General features: G+C 38.3%; 1 protein-coding gene across 6 annotated transcripts in view; it reads left to right on the top strand.

Annotated features, from left to right (window-relative positions):
• Nucleotides 1-17,889, top strand: part of drc7 (dynein regulatory complex subunit 7) — a 30,061-nt gene extending 12,172 nt beyond the window's left edge. For 5 of the 6 annotated variants that reach the window (XM_031900194.1, XM_012961307.3, XM_012961306.3 and 2 more), the window contains 12 exons: nucleotides 4,632-4,850; nucleotides 5,020-5,136; nucleotides 6,747-6,816; nucleotides 8,152-8,280; nucleotides 8,357-8,485; nucleotides 9,424-9,650; nucleotides 10,188-10,403; nucleotides 10,489-10,599; nucleotides 12,533-12,643; nucleotides 15,762-15,956; nucleotides 16,794-16,933; nucleotides 17,624-17,889. In XM_031900194.1, the coding sequence (XP_031756054.1) occupies nucleotides 4,632-4,850; nucleotides 5,020-5,136; nucleotides 6,747-6,816; nucleotides 8,152-8,280; nucleotides 8,357-8,485; nucleotides 9,424-9,650; nucleotides 10,188-10,403; nucleotides 10,489-10,599; nucleotides 12,533-12,643; nucleotides 15,762-15,956; nucleotides 16,794-16,933; nucleotides 17,624-17,714 (1,755 nt within the window). In that variant the 3' untranslated portion in view covers nucleotides 17,715-17,889. The remainder of the gene's footprint in view (nucleotides 1-4,631; nucleotides 4,851-5,019; nucleotides 5,137-6,746; nucleotides 6,817-8,151; nucleotides 8,281-8,356; nucleotides 8,486-9,423; nucleotides 9,651-10,187; nucleotides 10,404-10,488; nucleotides 10,600-12,532; nucleotides 12,644-15,761; nucleotides 15,957-16,793; nucleotides 16,934-17,623) is intronic. The other variant, NM_001078863.1, reaches the window with a different exon arrangement.
• Nucleotides 17,890-20,571: the final 2,682 nt, after the last annotated feature.

Below are 20,571 nucleotides of genomic sequence, written 5' to 3'. Positions count from 1 at the left end.
TGAATTGGCCAAAATGACTGACTATCTCTTGTCGTGTATTGTCTCCTCAGTCACCTGAACTTTGAAGCAGCAAAGCAAAAATAATGCTGATTGTCTTAGACTTCATTCTAACATATCATTTTATGATCATCTTCCCCTGTAAACTCTTTGGAAAAGGGAGCCATATACATGAAACATGATGTGATCCAGTTTAATTGTATCCTTTAAGGCAGTGCTGTCCAACTTCTGTGGTACCAAGGGCCGGAATTTTTCCGACCTACGTGGTGGAGGGGCGATAATGGAAGCCAGTTTTGACCACTCCCCTTTTTGAAACTGCACCCACTTGAAACCACACCCGTGTTATCACATGACCATACCCATATTAATGGTTGTAGTACAGCACAAACCTGCCATACTCTGCCTTCCCTACCCTGCCTGTGTGTGCCATACTCTGCCTTTCCTACCCTGCCTGCGTGTGCCATACTTTGACTGTGTGTGCCATTCTTGGCTGGTTTGTGCCATACTTGGCCTGTGTGTGCCATACTCTGCCTGCCCTACCCTGCCTGTGTGTACCATACTCTGCCTGCCCTACCCTGCCTGTGTGTACCATACTCTGCCTACCCTACCCTGACTGTGTGTGCCATACTCTGCCTACCCTATGCTGCCTGTGTGTGCCATACTCTGCCTGCCCTATTCTGCCTGTGTGTGCCATACTCTGCTTGCCCTATGCTGCCTGTGTGTATGGAACACACAGGCAGCATACAGTGACACAATGCTGGCACTGCTCCTACAGTCTGCACAATAACTATATATTAAAAAACTTTTTAATTGCAGTACCACCTCAGTATATGTTCTTTTTGTAGTGTGCAGGGATTATTTGTGGGTTTTTACTGCTTCTACAGTCTGAGGTGTGAACAGGGAAACAATGTGGGTGATTACAGTTTGAGACTGAGGTGTGAACACTGCAGGGGGTGAACAATGCAGAGATTAAAAGGTGTGAACAACACAGGGGATTACATTTTTAAACAATACAGAGGGTTTACAGCCTGAATCTGAGGTGTGAACCATGCAGGGGGGGCAGTTAATCACAGTACTGATACCATTTAAAGCTTACACAAGAGTAAGCCATCAAAGCAGCCAGACAGGTGGGGGGCCACACAGAGGGTTTAAGGCATTGCTGTCCGATTGACAGCTTGCAGGCCCATGCTCTGCCTGCCCTATACTGCCTGTGTGTGCCATACTTTGCCTGACCTATGCTGCCTGTATGTGCCATACTCTGCCTGCTCTATACTACCTGTGTGTGCTATTCTCTGCCTGCTATATAGCCTGTGTGTGTCATACTATGCCTGGCCCTATATTGCCTATATGTGCCATACTCTGCCTGCCCTACCCTGCCTGTGTGTGCCATACTCTGTCTGCCCTATACTGCATGTGTGTGCCATACTCTGCCTAAGGGAGGTGAACCTGGCAGGGGTTTGTAAGCATTTGTAAATAGTCATTATATGGTTCCTAAGGGCAGTGGCACACAGGGAGATTAGGCACCCATGATAAATCTTCACTTGCTGATGACTAATCTCCCCAGCATGCCATCCCACTGGCAAGAATGTAAATCGCCGGTGAGATGGTATAGGCATCGCTTTCTTGCGATTTACATTCTTGCCGGTGGAATGGCATGTCGGGGAGATTAGTCGCCAGCAATTGGGAAAATTTATCGTGAGCGCTTAATCTCCCTGTGTAAGACTACCCTAAGGTGTGTAATTATATGCTGGGGGTTGCTGTGATATCCACAGGGGAAGTGGCATATGGATGTAAGGGTGTGCATAGGCGGAGGGTGACTTTTTTGTTTGGAGTGGCTAAAGATGGGCCATACATAGACTGACCTACAGCTAATGTGAGACTAAGTGGATTTGCTGCTGGTTTAAAAAGTGAACCTCCCAACTACCTCTTGCTGTTCCCAATGAATTCCAGGCATACTTTGCAATAGTGTAGATGGGAGTGCTTTTTTTACCCTAAAATGCTTAGGATATAAAAGTATTTACTTCTGTAAGGGGTTCTCCATAAATTTGTGTTTGGGATCAGTTAGCTTTAAGGGGTAGTTCACCTTTAAATTAACTTTTAATATGATGTAGACTTTAATATCCTGAGACAATTTGCAATTGGTCCTCTTATTTTTAATGGTTTTTCAGTTATTTAGCTTTTTGTTCAGCAGCTCTCCATTTAGTAGTTTACCATCTATCTAGTTGCTATGGTCTTATTTACCCTAGCAACCATGTAGTGGTTTAAACAATAGATGGGAATATGAATAGTTAAGGGGCTCTGCATGGAAAAATAAGTAATAAAAATTACAATAATAATAAAATTGTAGCCTTGCAGAACAATACTTTTTGGCTGCCTTGGTCAGTGACCTCAATTTGTAAGAGGCAGAACAGAATGGCAAATTATTCAAGAACTATAAAAAAATTAATTAAGAAGACCAATTGCAAAGTTGCTAGAAATAGGCCATTCTATAACATACTAAACGTTAACTTAAAAGTGAACCTCCCCTTTAGATGTGTTTACGTTAGTTTTAAAGAGAGAGAGGCAGTGAGTACTGACATTCAAGGCACATTATATAAAGTGAGACGCAGTCTGTATTTACAAAACCAGCACATTATATACAGTGAGAAGCAGTGGGTACAGATGGCAGATATTCAGGCCCTGGCACTATAACACTGGCACTGATACACTGGCTTCACTGTAACTAGAAATGAACAAAACAATGACAAAAGTAGAAAAAAAAATAGTAAGTGCAAAAAACAACAACAAATGTATAAAAGCACAATAAGCTTTTTCAGGGGGAAAGAGTTAACTTACCATTCATCTGTTAGGGTAGGTGATAGGGATATTATAGATATCAGGTCAGGCAAAAAAACAATTTCATTTCAGCTAGTAGGTCAGCCTTTAGAACTGTAGAGCACCTGCGTATAGCACCTGCGTATAGTACCTGCATAGTAACTGCGTATTGCACCTGCGTATAGCACCTGGGTATAGCACCTGCATAGTACCTGCGTATTGCACCTGCGTATAGCACCTGCATAGTACCTGCGTATTGCACCTGCGTATAGCACCTGGGTATAGCACCTGCGTATAGTACCTGCATAGTACCTGCATAGCACCTGCGTATAGTACCTGCATAGTACCTGCGTATTGCACCTGCGTATAGCACCTGGGTATAGCACCTGTGTATAGTACCTGTGTATAGTACATGTATAGTATATGCATATTGCACCTGCGTATAGCACCTGGGTATAGCACCTGCATTGTACCTGCGTATTGCACCTGTGTATAGTACCTGCATATAGAACCTGGGTATAGTACCTGCATAGTACTTGCGTATTGCACCTGTGTATAGTACCTGCATATAGAACCTGGGTATAGCACCTGCATAGTACCTGCGTATTGCACCTGAGTATAGTACCTTCGTATAGCACCTGGGTATAGTACCTGTGGGAGTGGGATGAAATCTGCAGCAAAAGTTCAGAGTTGGTTCTTAGGTAAAGGTTACAGCCTGCAGATTTTCATTTTCAGTCTTCATTTCTGCACTGTCCTTAGTTTGTAATATATCCCGATCCCTGTGTGCATCTGTGCCTTGACTGGTCAATTTTGCTGTCTGTCAAGAAAGCTGTTCTCTGATTGGAGAATCCACAAGAAGAAATATCCAATCAGAGCACAGCAGAATTGGCTTGCAGGAACAGAAGATTTCCAGGACAGTGCAGAAACGGAGTGAGGGTTTTTTTTTGTTTGTTGCTTTTAAGGTGCCATGCAGGTTTGGAAAAGGTTAACCTCCCCTAGCCTTATTGAAAATCCACCTATGAGGGTGTGTCTTAATATGACATAATAAACTTCTTTCACATACGAAAGAAGGGTGATATGAATAAAGGACACTATCACAATTAATGAGGGCATGGTCTTAAAGTAACACTAAAAAATTTTAAGTAAAAAATAATTTCTACCCTGCCCCAATAATTGCCCTATCCTGCACACCATTTATTATTTTGAATGCTTTATTAGAAAATACCTGCTAAAACTTGGCTTCCAGTCATTTGAAATAGGGCGATACGGCGATGCAGGGAAGAATCCACTATGCAATGATCGATTGATCGAGCCTAGCCTTCCTATACAGAAGAAAGGCTAGGATTGATCAATCGATTGTCGCATAGTGGATCGAACCCTGCATTGCCGTATCGCCCTATTTTAAATAACCGTAGTTCAAGTTTTATCAGGTATTTTCTGATAAAGCATTCAGTGATGTGCATGATAGGGCAATTATTGGGGCAGGGTACAATAGATTTTTTACTTGAAATTTTTTAGTGTTACTTTTCCTTTAAAAGCACTTGTGATAACATGGGTGTGGTTTGAAGTGGGTGCAGTTTAAAAAGGGGATTGGTCAAATCTGGCTTCCATTATCAGCCCTCCACCATGTAGGCCAGAACAATTATGGTCCTCGATACCACAGAAGTTGGACAGCTCTGCTTTAAGGCAATGACAATGAGAGCACTTTATAGCACGCAGTAGGCCTCCTCTCCTGAGGACAACAAAGTTCTACGTGTGTCATTGCTCTTATACAAATTACAATGTTTGTGTATAATTACCTTACACTTTCTTAAATGCAGGATGCAGAAAAGCCTGGCCCAGATAATCTGCATGGGCTTAGAGTGCATTGTTGGGTTTTGGTTCTCTCCGGAAAGCGGGAGGTCCCAGAGAACTTCTTTATTGATGCACTCACAGGGAAAAGTTATGCAACCATCAGTGAACCTTTTCTTGGTGTAGAGAGCGTGTGGAATCATGAGGACTACTGGGTCAACATGCAGGATTGTCGCAATGGTTGCAAGGTAAAAATGATTTTTAATTGAACATTGTAAGATGTGGGAATGTTTCTGCTTATTAACTAACCAACTGGTTTCTCACCAGTGATCTGTGACACTAAATGGATTTAACACAATAAATTTTTTGTTAAGAATCAGGCTTAGATAATAAATTAGAAGGTGGCTTTTTCTGCAGGACATGAAGTTTGACCTGGGTGATCCTGTGTGCTGGGAGTACCTACTGCAGGGTGGTTCAAAGCCTCTACTTCTTATTCCTGATGAGGAAGATGAAGAGGAATTAAATGGAGAAACTGTAAGTTACATGACCTTAAACCTTTCTAACTTATCTTATTTTTCTTATCAGTATTTGCCATTTATGCTAAAACATCAGCAATTCCTTCTCTCTACAACCATTTTATGAAAGCGTTTAGTCACATTATCTGTTTTGCTGCCTAATGCTACAACTTCTCTGGGACAGTGTATTGTTAGGCAAAGCACTTTTTTCCATAGAAAACCATACATTCTACATTTCAGCAGTCTGTTAATGTTCTTGCCGACAAGGTGAAATCTTCACAGTTGACAGAAAAAGGTTTAATGTATTTCCTCAACCATTTTGTCCTAAAATGCCTATTTTGGTACTGTAGAATATCCTGCATAAGTATCCAGGCCATTTTAAATCAATAAAAAATGCCTTCAAAAAATAAACTTTCTGTTCTCTAGCATATATTCTCTTGCACTATGTATCTGTATTTTGCACTATCTGGTCCTTGTGCCAGATGGTGCAAAAAGACTAAGACAGAACTTTTTGGCCAAAGGCCAGAGCACTATGGGGATGATTCACTAAAGTACGATAACGCGATAAATAAGTACAGATTCATCAAAGTCATTTCGCATGTGTTAAGATGCATGTCGCATGCGCAAAAAAACGCACTATACTAACACCAACGCATGATTCACAAACACATATGAAGCGTTAAATGCTCTAAATATCGCATTAGTCTGTGTGAAAATTAACACCTTCTTGGGGCAGGCGGTACTTAAAGAAAATTGTGGTTCGTGAGCTTTGCAGTGAGATTTTTTCAAGTATGTGTTGGCCCTAGAGTGATGCATCCTCCAGTTTTCAGGGAAATGGTAATTTTCAGAAAAGTCGTTTTCCGAAAGTAATGGTTACGTGAGTAAAATCGTGCGCTAATATAGCAAGCGGCGAAATATATCGAGCGGGAACTAACGCAAGGAAAATGCTCACCGCAAGTTAAATAACATTGCGTCTTAATTATGACGCCTGTCCTTTTAGTGAATCGTGTGTTAAGTCACAAAAAATAAGAAGCGATAAAATTTTAACGCATGCTACAAATAGCGCTCGTTTTATTGACCTTTAGTGAATCGGCCCCTATGTATGGTGCAAATTTAACTCTGTCACGACCTCAGAAAACACCATGATCATTGCCTTTCATCTGAAGTGAGTGACCATATTATTAAAATTGGATGGTGAAGGTGCAAAATACACAGAAATACTGCAGGATAAATATATTTCAACTAGCAAAACGTTCACCTTTAAGCAAAACAATGATCCCAAATGCAAAGTCAATGCAACAGTGGAGTTGCTGAAGAATAAAAAGATGAAATTCCTAAAATGGGCAAATTGTAGCCCTGATTCAGTCAAATTAAGATTCTGCGCCACTGCTTGAACATGAGTGCTGCTAGCATGAACAACCTGGAGCAAATCTGTCTCGAAGAACAGAATAAAATCATTTGGTGAGGCATACTGTAAAGTAGATGTGGTTTAGGGTAGATATGTAGATGTGGTTTATTAGTGAGACTTTTGGTCGCATTTATCATCAACATCATATGATGTTATGTGCATGCGTCATCAAACTTTCCAATTCTTATGACCCCTTGTTGGCCAATATTTTCTTCTAACAGATCCAAGAAAATAAGACAATTTTCCAAATGCCACCGTCTTGGGTGCTGCCTATTGTGATAAGACCAAAAGGTTTGTATCTTAAACATATTTTGATCTTAAAAGAGTTTATACTGCACATTATTGATATCCTTTGGATATAAGGTATACACTAAAATATTAGAAAGAACACTGCATAGCTGAGATACTTTTCCACTAGGGAAAATCATATAAGTCTGTGGTTGTTAGCAGTACTCATTCTCACAAATCTGTGGGCATGGAGTCCCTAGTTTTTACTGTGCAGGGTTTCCTTACTCTTGGGATTTCTGGTACCTCTTTCAGCTTTCTCTTTCATTATGGTCTCTTGTAAAAAATTGTTTGGCTGGTATTGCTCCACTTTTCTTAGCTGTTGGACTGCTTCTCCAGGCCTCTTTTTTTTTGCTGAGCGAAATCTCCCTCCTATAGCAACAAGGTACATCATGTTGGGTGACCCTACTTTATTTCTGTGACAGACATACCATCATAACGATGTGCCATAACACACATAGTATTACTGGAACCTGTTATACAATACCCTTTTCCTCTGTTCTTTCCTTTTCTCACTCCATTTTATCCTCTGCTCCTCTTTTTCTTTCTACCCCCTTTCCCTTTTTGTTTTGCTTTCTTTTATTCCTTGCCCATTAAAGAATAATGGTGAAGGAAACAAGGTTCAGAATTGTCATTCCTGCTTGACCACTGCTGGGCAGCCAAAGCATGTCTTAAGGGTGGGGTGAACAGGGTAGAAGTAAGGAAAAACTCACACAGTGTATCTGGTTGCTGGTTACATAATTATAGTAGTATGTAGTATGTTTGTAGTACTGCATATTAGAGGAGTATATATTAATTGGTATGCTAATATTTATCACAGCTGAACTAAAACATTTTGGGTTTTTTGTTTTTTTAATTATTTTGCACTGTTTTGATTTAGTGCATTTTCAAGGTTAGCAGCTATTCATCACTTAGCAGCACTTCATCTTTAATTTTTTAAATAGTTTTTGAATGATTTGCATTCCTCTTCTGCCTTCAGGCTTAAAATGTAAATGGCATCTAGTTTTTAGGGATCACTGGCCTGACATCCATTTACTCAATGATGCTAAAATTGTATTGTTTTTGTTATTTTTTTTAACTCATGTTTCTGTTCAGGCCCTTTCCTGTTCATCTTCCAATCATTGAACCCACTGTCTGGTTGCTAGGGTACAATAGACCTTAGCAATTAGATAGCTGGTGAAATTCCAAACCAAAGCTGCTGAATGAAAAGTAAAATAATTTAGAAGCCACAAAAGAAGAAGAAAAGACCGATTACAGCCTGTCGTAGAATGTCAGTCTACATCAGACTACATTTTATGTAAAAGGTGAAATGTCAATTTAAGAATTTATTTTTGCTCTTAGAATTTGAAACACGCTGCCCACAGGGTAGGAAAATTCTTCAGTACAAAAAGGCAAAGCATGAGAAATGGGCTCCATATTTGAAAAGAGATGGACATGTTTCACGGCTTACTGGTTACCTGGATACAGAGTGTAAGTATTAAGCCGTCAGGAAAAACCAGTGATTGGTGATCAAGAACATTTGATCAAAGTCTGTGATTTCTTATAGGTACTCAGGAAGTAAAAATTCAAGACTGCTTTCAAAACCGGAAGGATAAATTAGATTTGAGGGAGCAAAACAAAATTGAGCAAGTCACAACTGAGTATTTTATTCCTGGGCGTGCTGACTCTTTAAAAGGTAATCATATAACCATACATCTTTTCAGTAATGGTTTATGTAGCAATGTTTTCCCCGTTATCCGTAGTTTTATCGTATTAAGGTAAAAATATAACAAACAGGGGAAGCATTTCTTGTCTTATTTAGAAAAGAAGGGCTAATATGTATTGAAGATACTTACAGAAAACGATGTGGTTTGAATTATGACATATTTTGTTTTAGTGAACACTTACATGCACCCATTCATTCAGTAATTAGTTTCAGTAAATGATTAAAAATATATAAATATATATAATATATATATATAAATACATTACTAAGGGCTGAAGAAGAACAAATCACAAAATTCACATGTAAAATCCAATCTTTTTTACCTACACTGTACCTTGCTACCCCTAAGTTGTGCTAGGCCCTTTAGGCACAGTTCTTGCTCTTCCAGAACGGAACACACAAAAATGTCTCTCTCCTTATTAGGCACTGCTTGGGCATGGTAACATAACATACAAGAGGTGGGGTATGTGCAGGGCCAGATTTCAGAATATGGCTCCCCAAGGCCACCCCTTTTTGCCTTCTGACCCCCCCACCGTGCATGCGCGCCACTTAACTCATACAGAGCAGTGGGGAGAGGATGTGCGTCTGGTCCCCATTGCTCCGTATGCAAGCAAAATTCTAGTGCGGCTGGGCGACATGCTGCCCCTAAATTTCTGTCGCCCTAGGCCAGGCCTTTGTGACGTCGCCACAAATCCAGGCCTGGGTATGTGTGAAGGACATGGGTGTTCATTGGCATGCCCCTTAACTTGCATATCATTCAGGGCATGCACACTGTAAGCACTAAGTACTAAGTACAGGGCTCCCGAGTGCCTTTCAGTGTTGTGCTTTTTCCATTTTGCATTTTGGCACGGGTTCAAAGCTGTTATCATGCAACACCCTGGGTTAGAATAACTGTATTTTTCTTGCAGTTCATGAATATCGGTCCCTGGCTCCAGAGACAGAACGCAGCATGATGTTTTACAGTGAAGCTCGTCTGGATGGTTTGCAGAGACGAGATGAAAAACCTGTAGAGATGACTGAAATTTACCAGGGCCGAGCAGATTTCTTGTATTACAGGCATATAGTTTTTGGAAAAAGACCCAAGAAGGTGGCAATAGCTGGAGGACCAACTGAAGCTAACCCTAGACCAATACTGGTACTTTCCATAAGAGAGCATTCTTATAATGGATAGTGTATTGTTTACATAGTTGTAGTTCAACCTGGTTCTTTCTTACTAGTTTCAAAAGGGAATCATAAGTTTTCATAAAATAACATGTTTTGGAACTATTTACCTTTTCTTTAGATATCATTCTTATTTCAACCAGGCGAAAAGGCTTTTGGCACACTGTGTGCTTTGTTACCCAGAGAAAAGCAATAGAGATGATATAGTGAAAATTATATCTGAGATGTATCTGCAGTTATTAGGGAGCAACGAGAAATGCCCTTGATACAAACTGTACTGTGTGCCATAACTCTAGGATTTATAGTTCTGTATTTATATAAACAATATGTTTCAGACAGTATCCATGGATTTTGTAACTTTTTTTTTTTGCTTAATTTTAATTGCAAATATAACACGTAACAGTATGTACTTCCTACCATCTGACAATGTTAATTATTCAGAAAAGGACTCAAATCTAGTATGAATTGAAAGAGGCGTCTTTTTTAGCAGCAATTATTTTTTCCCCTAAAGAAAATTACAGAGCGATTCAATAGAAATAAAGAGAAACCAGCTAATGAAGATGTGGCAGAACGTACCTTTCTCTTAACTGAGGATCGTATACAACTGCGTTGTCACCGGAAAGATGACCACATCACTACATCATATTGGGAGTTCCTGAAACCAGCCAACCTTGGAGAGAAAGACACACCTATTGTACTTACCCCTGAAACATGTATATCATATCAGGTAAATAGAAAATGTACATACAGTACTTATTCACATATTCACATATTTACATGTTCTTGATCCTTATTCTGTATTTCTCTCATAGGTGGAGCCTTCAGAGAAGTTCAGCAAACAGCTGTATGTCTATGAGACACTTGTTACACTGCAGCAGGCAGAACAGAATTCGAAGGATAATGTGAGGAAGTCTGAGACAGAGGTACCAGACATCAAAGGGGTTTCCCCAACCAAGTATAAGTGGTTAATCTGCCTACATTCTTGTTTTAAAACTACATGTGCACCAAAGAGTTTTTTTTTTTGGGATTCAGACAGACAAATTTTGAATCCAGACAAAATACCAAACTGAATAGGAATCCTAATTTGCATATTCTGATTTAAGTAACATTTGCATCTATGAAACAAAAATTTAAAGTTTTCATTTGACCCACATTTGTGATATGACGTTAAGCATTTGGGTTCAATTCAGCTGAACTAAAAGAATTTAGACGTGAATCCATTTGAATCCTGATTCAGTGCATACCTAATTAAAATTGGGTACTATAAGAAGGATTATACTGCATGCCCTGCAGCCCAGGTAGCTCAAATCATCGAATGTTTAGTTTTCTAGTTTACAATTATGGGATGTGTTTTCCAAAGTGCTCTGAATTATGGGAAAATCATGCCCTATAGACTCCATTTTAATCAAATCATTTTTTAAAAAGTAATTCACTTTTTCTCTGTAATAATAAAACAGAACCTTGTATTTGATCCCAAATGAAAATATAATGAATCCTTATTGAAACTATGGAGCTCCAAATTACCGAAATATCCCTTATCCGAAGTCCCAAGCATTCTGGATAACAGGTTCCATATCTGTACTACAAATAAAAGTTCATTCCTAATTTCTGATAGGTCTAAAGGCCAGGTATGGCCCTCCAAGTGATTTTTTTGGCTCCATAGACTTCTATGTATAAGATAATGTTTTTATAATAACCAGTCCTTGAACATGTGTTGTATTTTTTAATTGGGCCTGTATTGGAAAAAGTTGCACACCACAGCTGTAGAATAAATGGGAGTTGGCTGTGTAATATCATTTCAATAATGTAACTACAATAGCAAAAGTAGATATGCAGTGTAGCTATAGTGACAGTAGGAGTTCTGCACTGTAACTACAGAGACAATGATTTGATTGGTCAGTGTGATTAACAGCAGAGGCAACAGTGTAACAGCTCCTGTATTCTTTATATGATTAAGAGGTATTGCAGTGTAACTGAAGAAACAGTGGGCCTGGACCATGCAAATGTGGGAGCAAAATACTGAACTTTTGTCCACATATAGAGACTTATTACTGACGCATTTGTTCTCTTCAGGTAGCTTAAAGCCTGTATCTTTATTTTACACAACTTGAATAAGACACATTTATAGATGAAGGCACCAATGTTACTTTCTTTAAAAAAGGCAAAAGGAAGTGCACTTTACTGTTTAATAAATGAGGATGTTAGCCCAAATCTATTGGGTGAAGTTTTTTAAAATTGTCTTCTAGTTATTCAAGGAAGACAGTATGTTTCATTACAGCTAAGATATATGAGTGCCATTTGACATTTCTAACAAACTTGACAATGTTTAGAGATCTCTCAGAAACTTTTTTTTTCTCTAGATGGTAATGCCTTTTACTGACAATATGATAAACTTAATAGCATTATATACCAGAAAAACACATGCCTTTTTTCATATGCTGTTGCAACATGAATACACACTGCAGCAACCAACATCTCTCTACCCCCAGACATACTCCTTTCAACCTATAAGCATATCAGCCTTCCCCTAGATGTGTGGCTACTGTGAGCATCATATTACTTTGGTGAACAGTAAGTTTAATGTGGCTGCTAATTGCTATACTGTAGCAAAATTAAAAGCATTTGCACATACTAAATTGCATCTGACCCTGCTATATATATATATATAAATGTAACTGGATTATGTATTGTAATGATTTCTGTTTGAAACATTAATTATTTTGCTTTAGGTGGAAAACAAAGTATTGGAGTTGCCATAACCAATATTTATTTAATATAAAAAGTGTACTTTGATGATAATGTTAAACAAAATCATATCTTTATGATATATATGACTTTGTACTCCATTATTGCCAGGTACGTGAGATACTGGCTACCCGAGCCCAGGAGGAGGCAGACCCTCAGCTTACAATATCAATCTATGACACAGAAAGAAATGAGAAAAGCAAGGAAAAAAGAGAAGCCATGGTGAGAATGTGCGGTCTCAACAAAACAGTTTTGCTAGCTTAAACAAAACAAGAGGTGGGCCTGAAAGAAACTTCTAAGTATATAATAGAAATATTAAAGTTACAGTCTTGCTGAGCTTTATATAATTTGAAGCTATGTATGCTGCAACATTGTAGGGGTTAATAAGGAGAAAGAGATTATGTGATTTCAGATGAAATGCCATCTTCCTAATGCAATTGTTCCCCAAAAAGCCTGCCAGCACCAACATTCAGTTTTATATTACAAATTAGAGTTAGGGAATTGTCTCAGATAGAGTTGTGGTTCAGGTGAATCTTGTTAAAAACTAACAAGACACATTATACAAGGTAGGAACTACACTTGCTTTACAGCAATAATAACTGGTTTCAGGAGTTTTAGTGGGTGTCTTGGTGCCACTCAATGTGTGTCTCAGCACATGTATGCATTCTTTAAATTCCATTCCAGGAAGTGTTTGGTCCTCATTTTGGAATCCGAGTTACAAAATATTTTGTTTACACTAAAAGAGCAAATAAAAGCAATTTTAGAGCTTGGTCCAGTTTTATCCAGGTCACTTTTTTGGATGTTCTCATTCTTCCTTTCAGCTGGTATTATAACAATGGAATAAAGGAAAGCTGATGTGATTCCAGTATTTAAAAAAGTATTATGATTTCCTTGACTTGAAAGTTTGTTTAGAGATCATTTTTTGGATAATAGCATCATAAGTAATCATTTGCATGGTTTTATAAAGGGCAGATCATGTCAAACACACATACTTGTTTTGTATGATTTACTAAGGGAACTTAGATAGCAGGGTTGTAGCATGTCTGATCTACTTGGGTTTTGTCAAAGCTTTTGATACAGTCACAATCTCTTACTAGGTTTTTTGGGTCTACTTTAATTATACTTCATTAATAACTTGGGTAGTGCATTGTAAGAGCTAAATATGAGGATATGAACAAACTGGCATCTTTGGCAGATGAGATTCAGTGTTGATAAATGTAAGGTTATGCACCTATAAATCTAAAATATACTTTGTATACCCTTAACAGAGAACTAAAGTTTAACTAAAAAAGTAGGCTAGAAATTTTGTACATTATGTTTGGTTCTGAACCTGCCCAAGGCAACCACAGCCCTTTAGCAGGAAAGATCTATGTCTGCTGATTCTCTGCACATGCTCTGTGCGGCTGTCAGTTACTGAGCTTAGGGATATACTGTATATATAGAATATAAATGTCACAATATAAGGCTGATTAGTAATTAATTCAGATATTTATTACATGGCAGCTTAGAAACCAGTGCAACTAGCATCAGAATGTAATAATCAGCCCTGTAGCATCAGCTTATATGACAGACAACCCCTAAGCTTAGCTTCTCAAAAGCTGCTCAGAGAACACAGAGCATGTGAGTGTCGCAGACACTTTCCAAGATGGGGAGCTCCTGTGAAACTGAAACTTTAGGCTGGTGCAACAAGTACAGTATATAAAATGTGGTATTTGTAGCCATATTCATTTTTAGGGTTTTGTGCATTGTAGTTTTGCTCTCCAGTGCTCAGAAAGATATAGATATAGAGACAGTTCAAAGAAGGGCAGCTAAAGTTCTAAAGGATATGAAAGGTCTCAGTTATAAAAAAAAGGCTACCCAAGTTGGGATGTTTACATTGGAGAAGAGGTGCTTAAGCAGGGACTATGTATAAATACAATAAACTCATTTATGCTTAATTAATCAATTCATGCTTTCAGAGGAAGTGTCTCAAGATAAGGGAGGTTTCGTAAAAGGTTTCTAACATTCAGAGCTGTTAATTTGTAGAATTCTCTATCCTTTGAGTGACTGTAGAAAGAACATCAGAGCAATACTAAAGAAGGGGCATGCCCCAGAAACGTTGTGTTACTTGATTAAACACAAGGGTCTAGTCCCCCATTTGCATTGCCTTAAATGCCAGTACCTATTTTGTTTTTCTTGGGTAGGGGAGTGCCGTCTCCCCAGGGGCTGTGCACCAGACATCATTAGTAACTTTAGAGATCCGAGTGCGCACATGAAAATTACAATAATAAAGAATGCCCATAAACACCTAGGACAAAGACCAGGACTTATGGAACAATGTGCTTTGGACAGACTATGCAAAAATTGAGCTTTAATAGCACAAACAAGCAGGAACTGAATATGCAATAAAATCCCTTGCAGTATCAAAATTACTGGCACAACAGTATTTTGTTTATTCAGTGCAAACCATGTGTAAATATTAAAATTTTGTATACACATGGTTTGCCCTAAATAAACTTACAGGTTTATCCTGCTGAAACAGCCCTGTTGTGCTAGCATTTTTGCAATTTTAATACTACTTTGGAATGTGTTGAACTATTACTGAGCACCAGGTGAAATATCAGTGGAAAGGCCAGGGTGTGCTGGTGATGGTTCATAAAATGAAAAAAAAAATCAAGGTTAAAAAAACTGCATATATCTGTACACTTGTCAAATTGTGGAATGTGTGTGTGTACTGTAAGTGTGAAAAAGCCCACCAAAATGTATGTGTTTGCTAGTGTAAGAGTCTATTTAGTGTAGAAAGCACGTGTGACTTAAAGTCAGACACAATCTAAAGGAGGTCTGCCATGTGGCCCAAGCAGGCATGGGGGGTGAGGGGTTCCAGGATGAAGACAACAGAAGATAAATGATCGCATTGCATTTCATTAATGCTACTTGCACTGTAGACCTTTGCAGGCTAATTCATTCCTAACATTCCAGCATATCAGTCCATATATCAAAGTCAGTCTCCTTATGTATTCCTTATACTGCAAGCTTGCAACTTTATTAAAGAACTGGATACTCTGTGGTGCAGAAAATTAGGAAATTACACATAACCTAACTGCTTAGGGAATAAGCAGTATATTTAAAAATGTTATGCAAAATGCATTTTAAGATACCTTGTAGTAGCAGCACATATTTGGCCCATATTGAATATGAGTCCAAAACCCTTTGTATTAATATCTTTGTGTGCTGTTATCACGTAGTTCCATTAATGTCAAATATGCACTAGATAAATCTGTGGAACATACTGTATACATAACCCATGTTGGGTCTAGTAGTTAGGACTGTGGCTGATCATATGTTTATTGTTCATCCCCAGGAGAGAGCTATACAAGAAGAACGTCAGCGCCGTGCTGTGCAGGAACTTGACTACTTGGCTCCATTCCTTGCTCAGTTGGGAGATCCTGAGAAGCTGACACTCTGGCAAGCACAAAAAGTGAAAGAAGATTGCCTGAGTGATATGAAACAAAGGTTGATAGAAAAGGCAAACCTGATCCAGGCCCGCTTTGAGAAGGTACCTGTAAAGTACTTAGTCATTACTGATCTACTACCCTAAAAGCTTCTGCTATATCCTCTCTAAACTAATCTTGTACAGTTCTTGATAGGATTTTGAGATGTCTTAATTTCTTACAGAACATTTATAAAAATGTATTAAATGGGAACCAAGCTAAAGGCTGATGAGTAAGGAAATATATAAAGTGGGGATTACACATCTAATAAAGTTATAAAGTGCTTTTATACAGGAGTTCCATGACCCGTATAAAAGCACTCGACCTTCAGCCTATTGCTTTTGTATGGTCTTGAAACACTTCAATGACTTATAATATCCTTATATTTTACAGAAGGGGGCAGATTATTCACTACTGTAAATTACTTGCAGAGTTCTAGGGTTTAAAGTATGAATTTCTTATGGCATTTAATGGATTTTATACAGCCCTTCTTATCTGTGTACCTGTGTGTTAGATTTGATGTACTTTCCACCACATGGCAACAAAAGAGTTAAGTGAATCTGGTCTCCTCTGTAGGGCTATACTCACAGGAGCGCATGAAGGAATTAAACACCAATAATACTGGACATGTAGGTTAATAGATGTTGACCTTGTTACCATATGGGAAGATATGCCCTCCTCAGAGAACAAAACTTTGTGCAGTCCCATTAAATCAGATTTGATCTGTCCAGAATGAACATTTTTACTTAGCACACAGCATGGATAGGACACAAGTAGATTCAGCAATAAAAGGCTCCCTCTCACTTCTGGTGTGATCCCTTGCCCCATGTTTGCCCTCTCTTAGGAATTAATATATATGTGTTTTGCTCTGTTACACAGAATAGTTTTTTCCATTATTATAGGAAACACAGGAGCTTCAAAAGAAGCAGCAGTGGTACCACCAGAATCAAATGTCTATGAGTAAGGAAGATGAAGAAGCTTATCTAGACTATTGCTCTGAGGCTATGTTCCGAATCCACATCTTGGAGACCCGTCTAAACAGGTCAGTGCAGAAGCCAAAAATACAACTCTCTCTACTAATTATTAATGATAATTGCTGAAATGCAAATAATTACCATATACATGTGTTAAAAAATACATAAAATACAGTGGGTCTCATTTATGAAATATTGAACTGGGGAATCATGGAGTCCCAGCAAATCAAAATTTTCCCAAATTATCAAGATTTCTTTGCAATCAGGAGTAGTCAAATGCCATGCTGTTCTGTTGTGTAGCGCAGCAATGCTGAGCACTATCACCTGTCTGAGAACTGTGTGGGAAAATGGATTTGGCCAATTATTTCCAGCATTAAAACGTCTTGTAAAATGTTTCTGAGAGGTAAAGGTAAATCAACCTCTGTATATCTTCAGAGGTGTCATTGCAGTACTCCAGAAACATACCAGGGTGTGTGTAAAATTTAGGCAAATGTTGTTATTGCCCCATATATAGCATGAATGGAAATGTGTCATACACTGAATGAACCAGTGGTGCCTACATGACTATTCCTTATAGATACAGAATGTATAGTGAGATAGTAACTTTCAAAATGATTATTATATAAATATATAGGACCTCATTTACATTACCCAGGCACAGAGTCATTCTTAGTGCTCAATTAGAAAGCATTGTGTCCAGGGGTGAATTTTAGCATATGTGATTTATGTTCAAAATGTTTCTGTCTTTTTCTCTTTAGACACAAGGATTTAGCTCCACAAAAATACCTGGCTTTGGAGGACCGTCTTAACAAGGACCCTCGGCTTCGTGAGCCGTTTTTAACTTCTTAATGTAGACAGTCTTCACCTTATCATTCTAGATTCTGTACAAGATAGGTGTGAATGGTACATTTGCTTTTTTTTATGCAGAAGAAAAAAATGGATCTGTTGGAAAACCTTGGAGGAAGCAGCCTCTTAAAGATCCAATCCACTTGTCTTTAATAAAAAATATTAAGTAATTTGTAAATGTATCATGCAATTTAATTTGAATGTCTTTTCTTTATTTTGGTCTCACAATGCAGCAAGATCTGTGTGATGTTCACTAACAAGCAAACATATATGTATACCAACATTTATAACAGTGTTGCTACCAATGCACACGGCCAGCTTGCTGCTAAAATATAAACAAACACCATGTTAAGCAGCGCCAAAAAGGTGAGGAGGGATAGACTTGAGAGAAAAGCAAAGGGAACCAATAGATGGGATATAAAAGAAAAAGATCCTGTGAGATTACACAATGTATGGAATTGTGCTATAGTGATGTCCAAAACAAAGAAAATGAAGGGAATATAGAAACAAATGAATATGATTAAAGAAAATATAATGATAAATAACATTCTAATATATATTATAGATTTTCAGTGGTTATTTATATACAGGTATCGAACCCCTTATCCGGAAACCCATTATCCAGAAAGTTCCAAATTACGGGCCATCTCCCATAGACTCGAATTTAATCAAATAAGTCACAATTTTATAAATGGTTTTCCTTTTCCTCTGTAATAACAAAACAGTACCTTGTACCTGAACCCAACTAAGATAGAATTAATCCTTACTGGAGCCAAAACAATCCTTTTGGTTTTAATTACTCTTTAAATACATTTTTTAGTAGACTTAAGGTAGGAGATCCAAATTACGGAAAGACCCCTTATCTGGAAAACCCCAGGTCCCGAGCATTCTGGATAATAGGACCCATACCTGTACTGGCAATCCAAATCAGTGTTTGCTTATCCCTTTCTGTTTTCTGCATCTGACTCTTTAGCTAATGCCAAACGAGGCGTAGGGCGGATATTTTTGGCAAGCAGAAAAGCGCTTGCTGAAAATACCGCCCTACGCCTCCTACATGTGCCTGCACCCGAATGGAATATGCTCGGGTGCAGGCACATGTAGCTGAAATACGCATAAAAATTAGAGACTTTCAAACTCTTTACTAACTCTTTACTGACCCCAGGTGCCAAAAAAACTATTGCTCTGTGAGGCTACAATGTTATTGTTAGTTTGTTTACTCCTTATATTTCTACTGAGGTCTTCTATTCATTTACCAGTCTCTCATTTAAACCACTCCCTGGTTGCTAAGGTAATTTAAACTCTATCAACCAGAAAGCTGCTGAAATTCAGAACTGGAGAGCTGCTGAACAACAAGTGAAATAACTAAAACAAAGTTCAAATAATAAAAAATGAAGACCTATTTCAAATTGGCTTAGAATATTACTCTCTACATAATACGAAAAGTTAACTCAAAGGTGAACAACCCCTTTAACCTTAGATGGAACCTGTAATCTCACTCTGTAGGCTATGTTGTGGAAGGGACTTATGTAGTAAACCTGTGTCCATATTTCTGAGAGTTTCTGTGTACATAAATACAAAATAGAATTGTAAGTAATACCCACATGGAGATCCCATATGCAGTTGCCTAAAAATGACAGCTTTATGCATCTACTAGACCTACTGGATCTATATTTGTCTGCTACCATTCTACTTCTTTATCTTTTATCTCCTATGTTCTAAAAAAAAAAATAGGACACAGCACCACTATTTCAGACCGTCACCAAACCTGAACAAATTCCAAACCATAATTTGAGTATTTCAGTTTGAGAACATGACTATAGGGGTGGTGTGTGAGTTTAATGATAAAGTGACATGATTTTATGTATAACTTGAGGGGAGGTTAGACCAATCCATCATTTTTCATCAAACAAAATTCAAAATCACAGAAGAGCTACATGGCTCAGTGGTTATTTACATAGTATTTACATAGTACAGGCAGGGCCACTTCTGCCATGAGGGTGTGATAGTTAGCGCAACAGCAGACAGTCTTTTCCACATATCTACTAGAGGCCACACATTTCCCTGCTCTGCTCATTGCCTCGGGGTGAGGGAAGCAGGTACATAAGCTGGGCTGGCTTTAAAATGATACCAGGTGTTTCTTAGGCTAAAGCCACACTTTATAATATTCTTCATCTGTGTGATCAGCACTGACAGACACAGCATCTATCTGTCAGTGCTCACAGGGTGGATTGTGGCCTGTATATGCACAGTTGCTGATGGGTGTATTTCATCAGGGGATGAAGCACCATGCGTGACATCATGTGATGCTGCAGTCTTTGAAATTCACATTCTGTGGTAGGCAGCCTTTTATCCAAAGATTGTAAATGTTACTATCTGGAGCTAGAAAGTGGTTACAATAATGCTTAAATAAAGCTCTGTGAAGAAGAAGCAGGAGCAACCATAGGCCTTATAAGGTTTTAAAGCAAAGCTTACAGTACAACAAAACCTACCAGAGCATTATACCAGCAGACAGTTTTTGTATATTAAAGTAATTATTTTATTACTTTATTGCTTCAGGAGAATTCAAATAATCAGCTTCAATATCAAAAAGAATAGTGAAAGCCAGACCAGAACAAGGTAGTACTGTGGTGCAATTACATGTATAAAACACTACAGGGAGTAATATCATAAATAGATGCTGCTTGTGTAATAACCCATAGCAACCAGTCGGCAGGTAGTATATACTGGACAGCTGTGTTAAAATATGCATCTGATTGGTTCCTATGTTAGTAGATTTCAGTACAATACATGTTTCATGCACATATACCCTTTGGCAAGTGTGTTATTAACCATTTTGGGGATTCAGCAATATACTCAGGGA

The sequence above is a fragment of the Xenopus tropicalis genome, chromosome 4, assembly GCF_000004195.4.
Source record: "Xenopus tropicalis strain Nigerian chromosome 4, UCB_Xtro_10.0, whole genome shotgun sequence".
Classification (NCBI taxonomy): domain Eukaryota; kingdom Metazoa; phylum Chordata; class Amphibia; order Anura; family Pipidae; genus Xenopus; species Xenopus tropicalis.
Note: the sequence above shows the minus strand (reverse complement) of the source record. Positions and strands in the feature narration are given on the sequence as shown.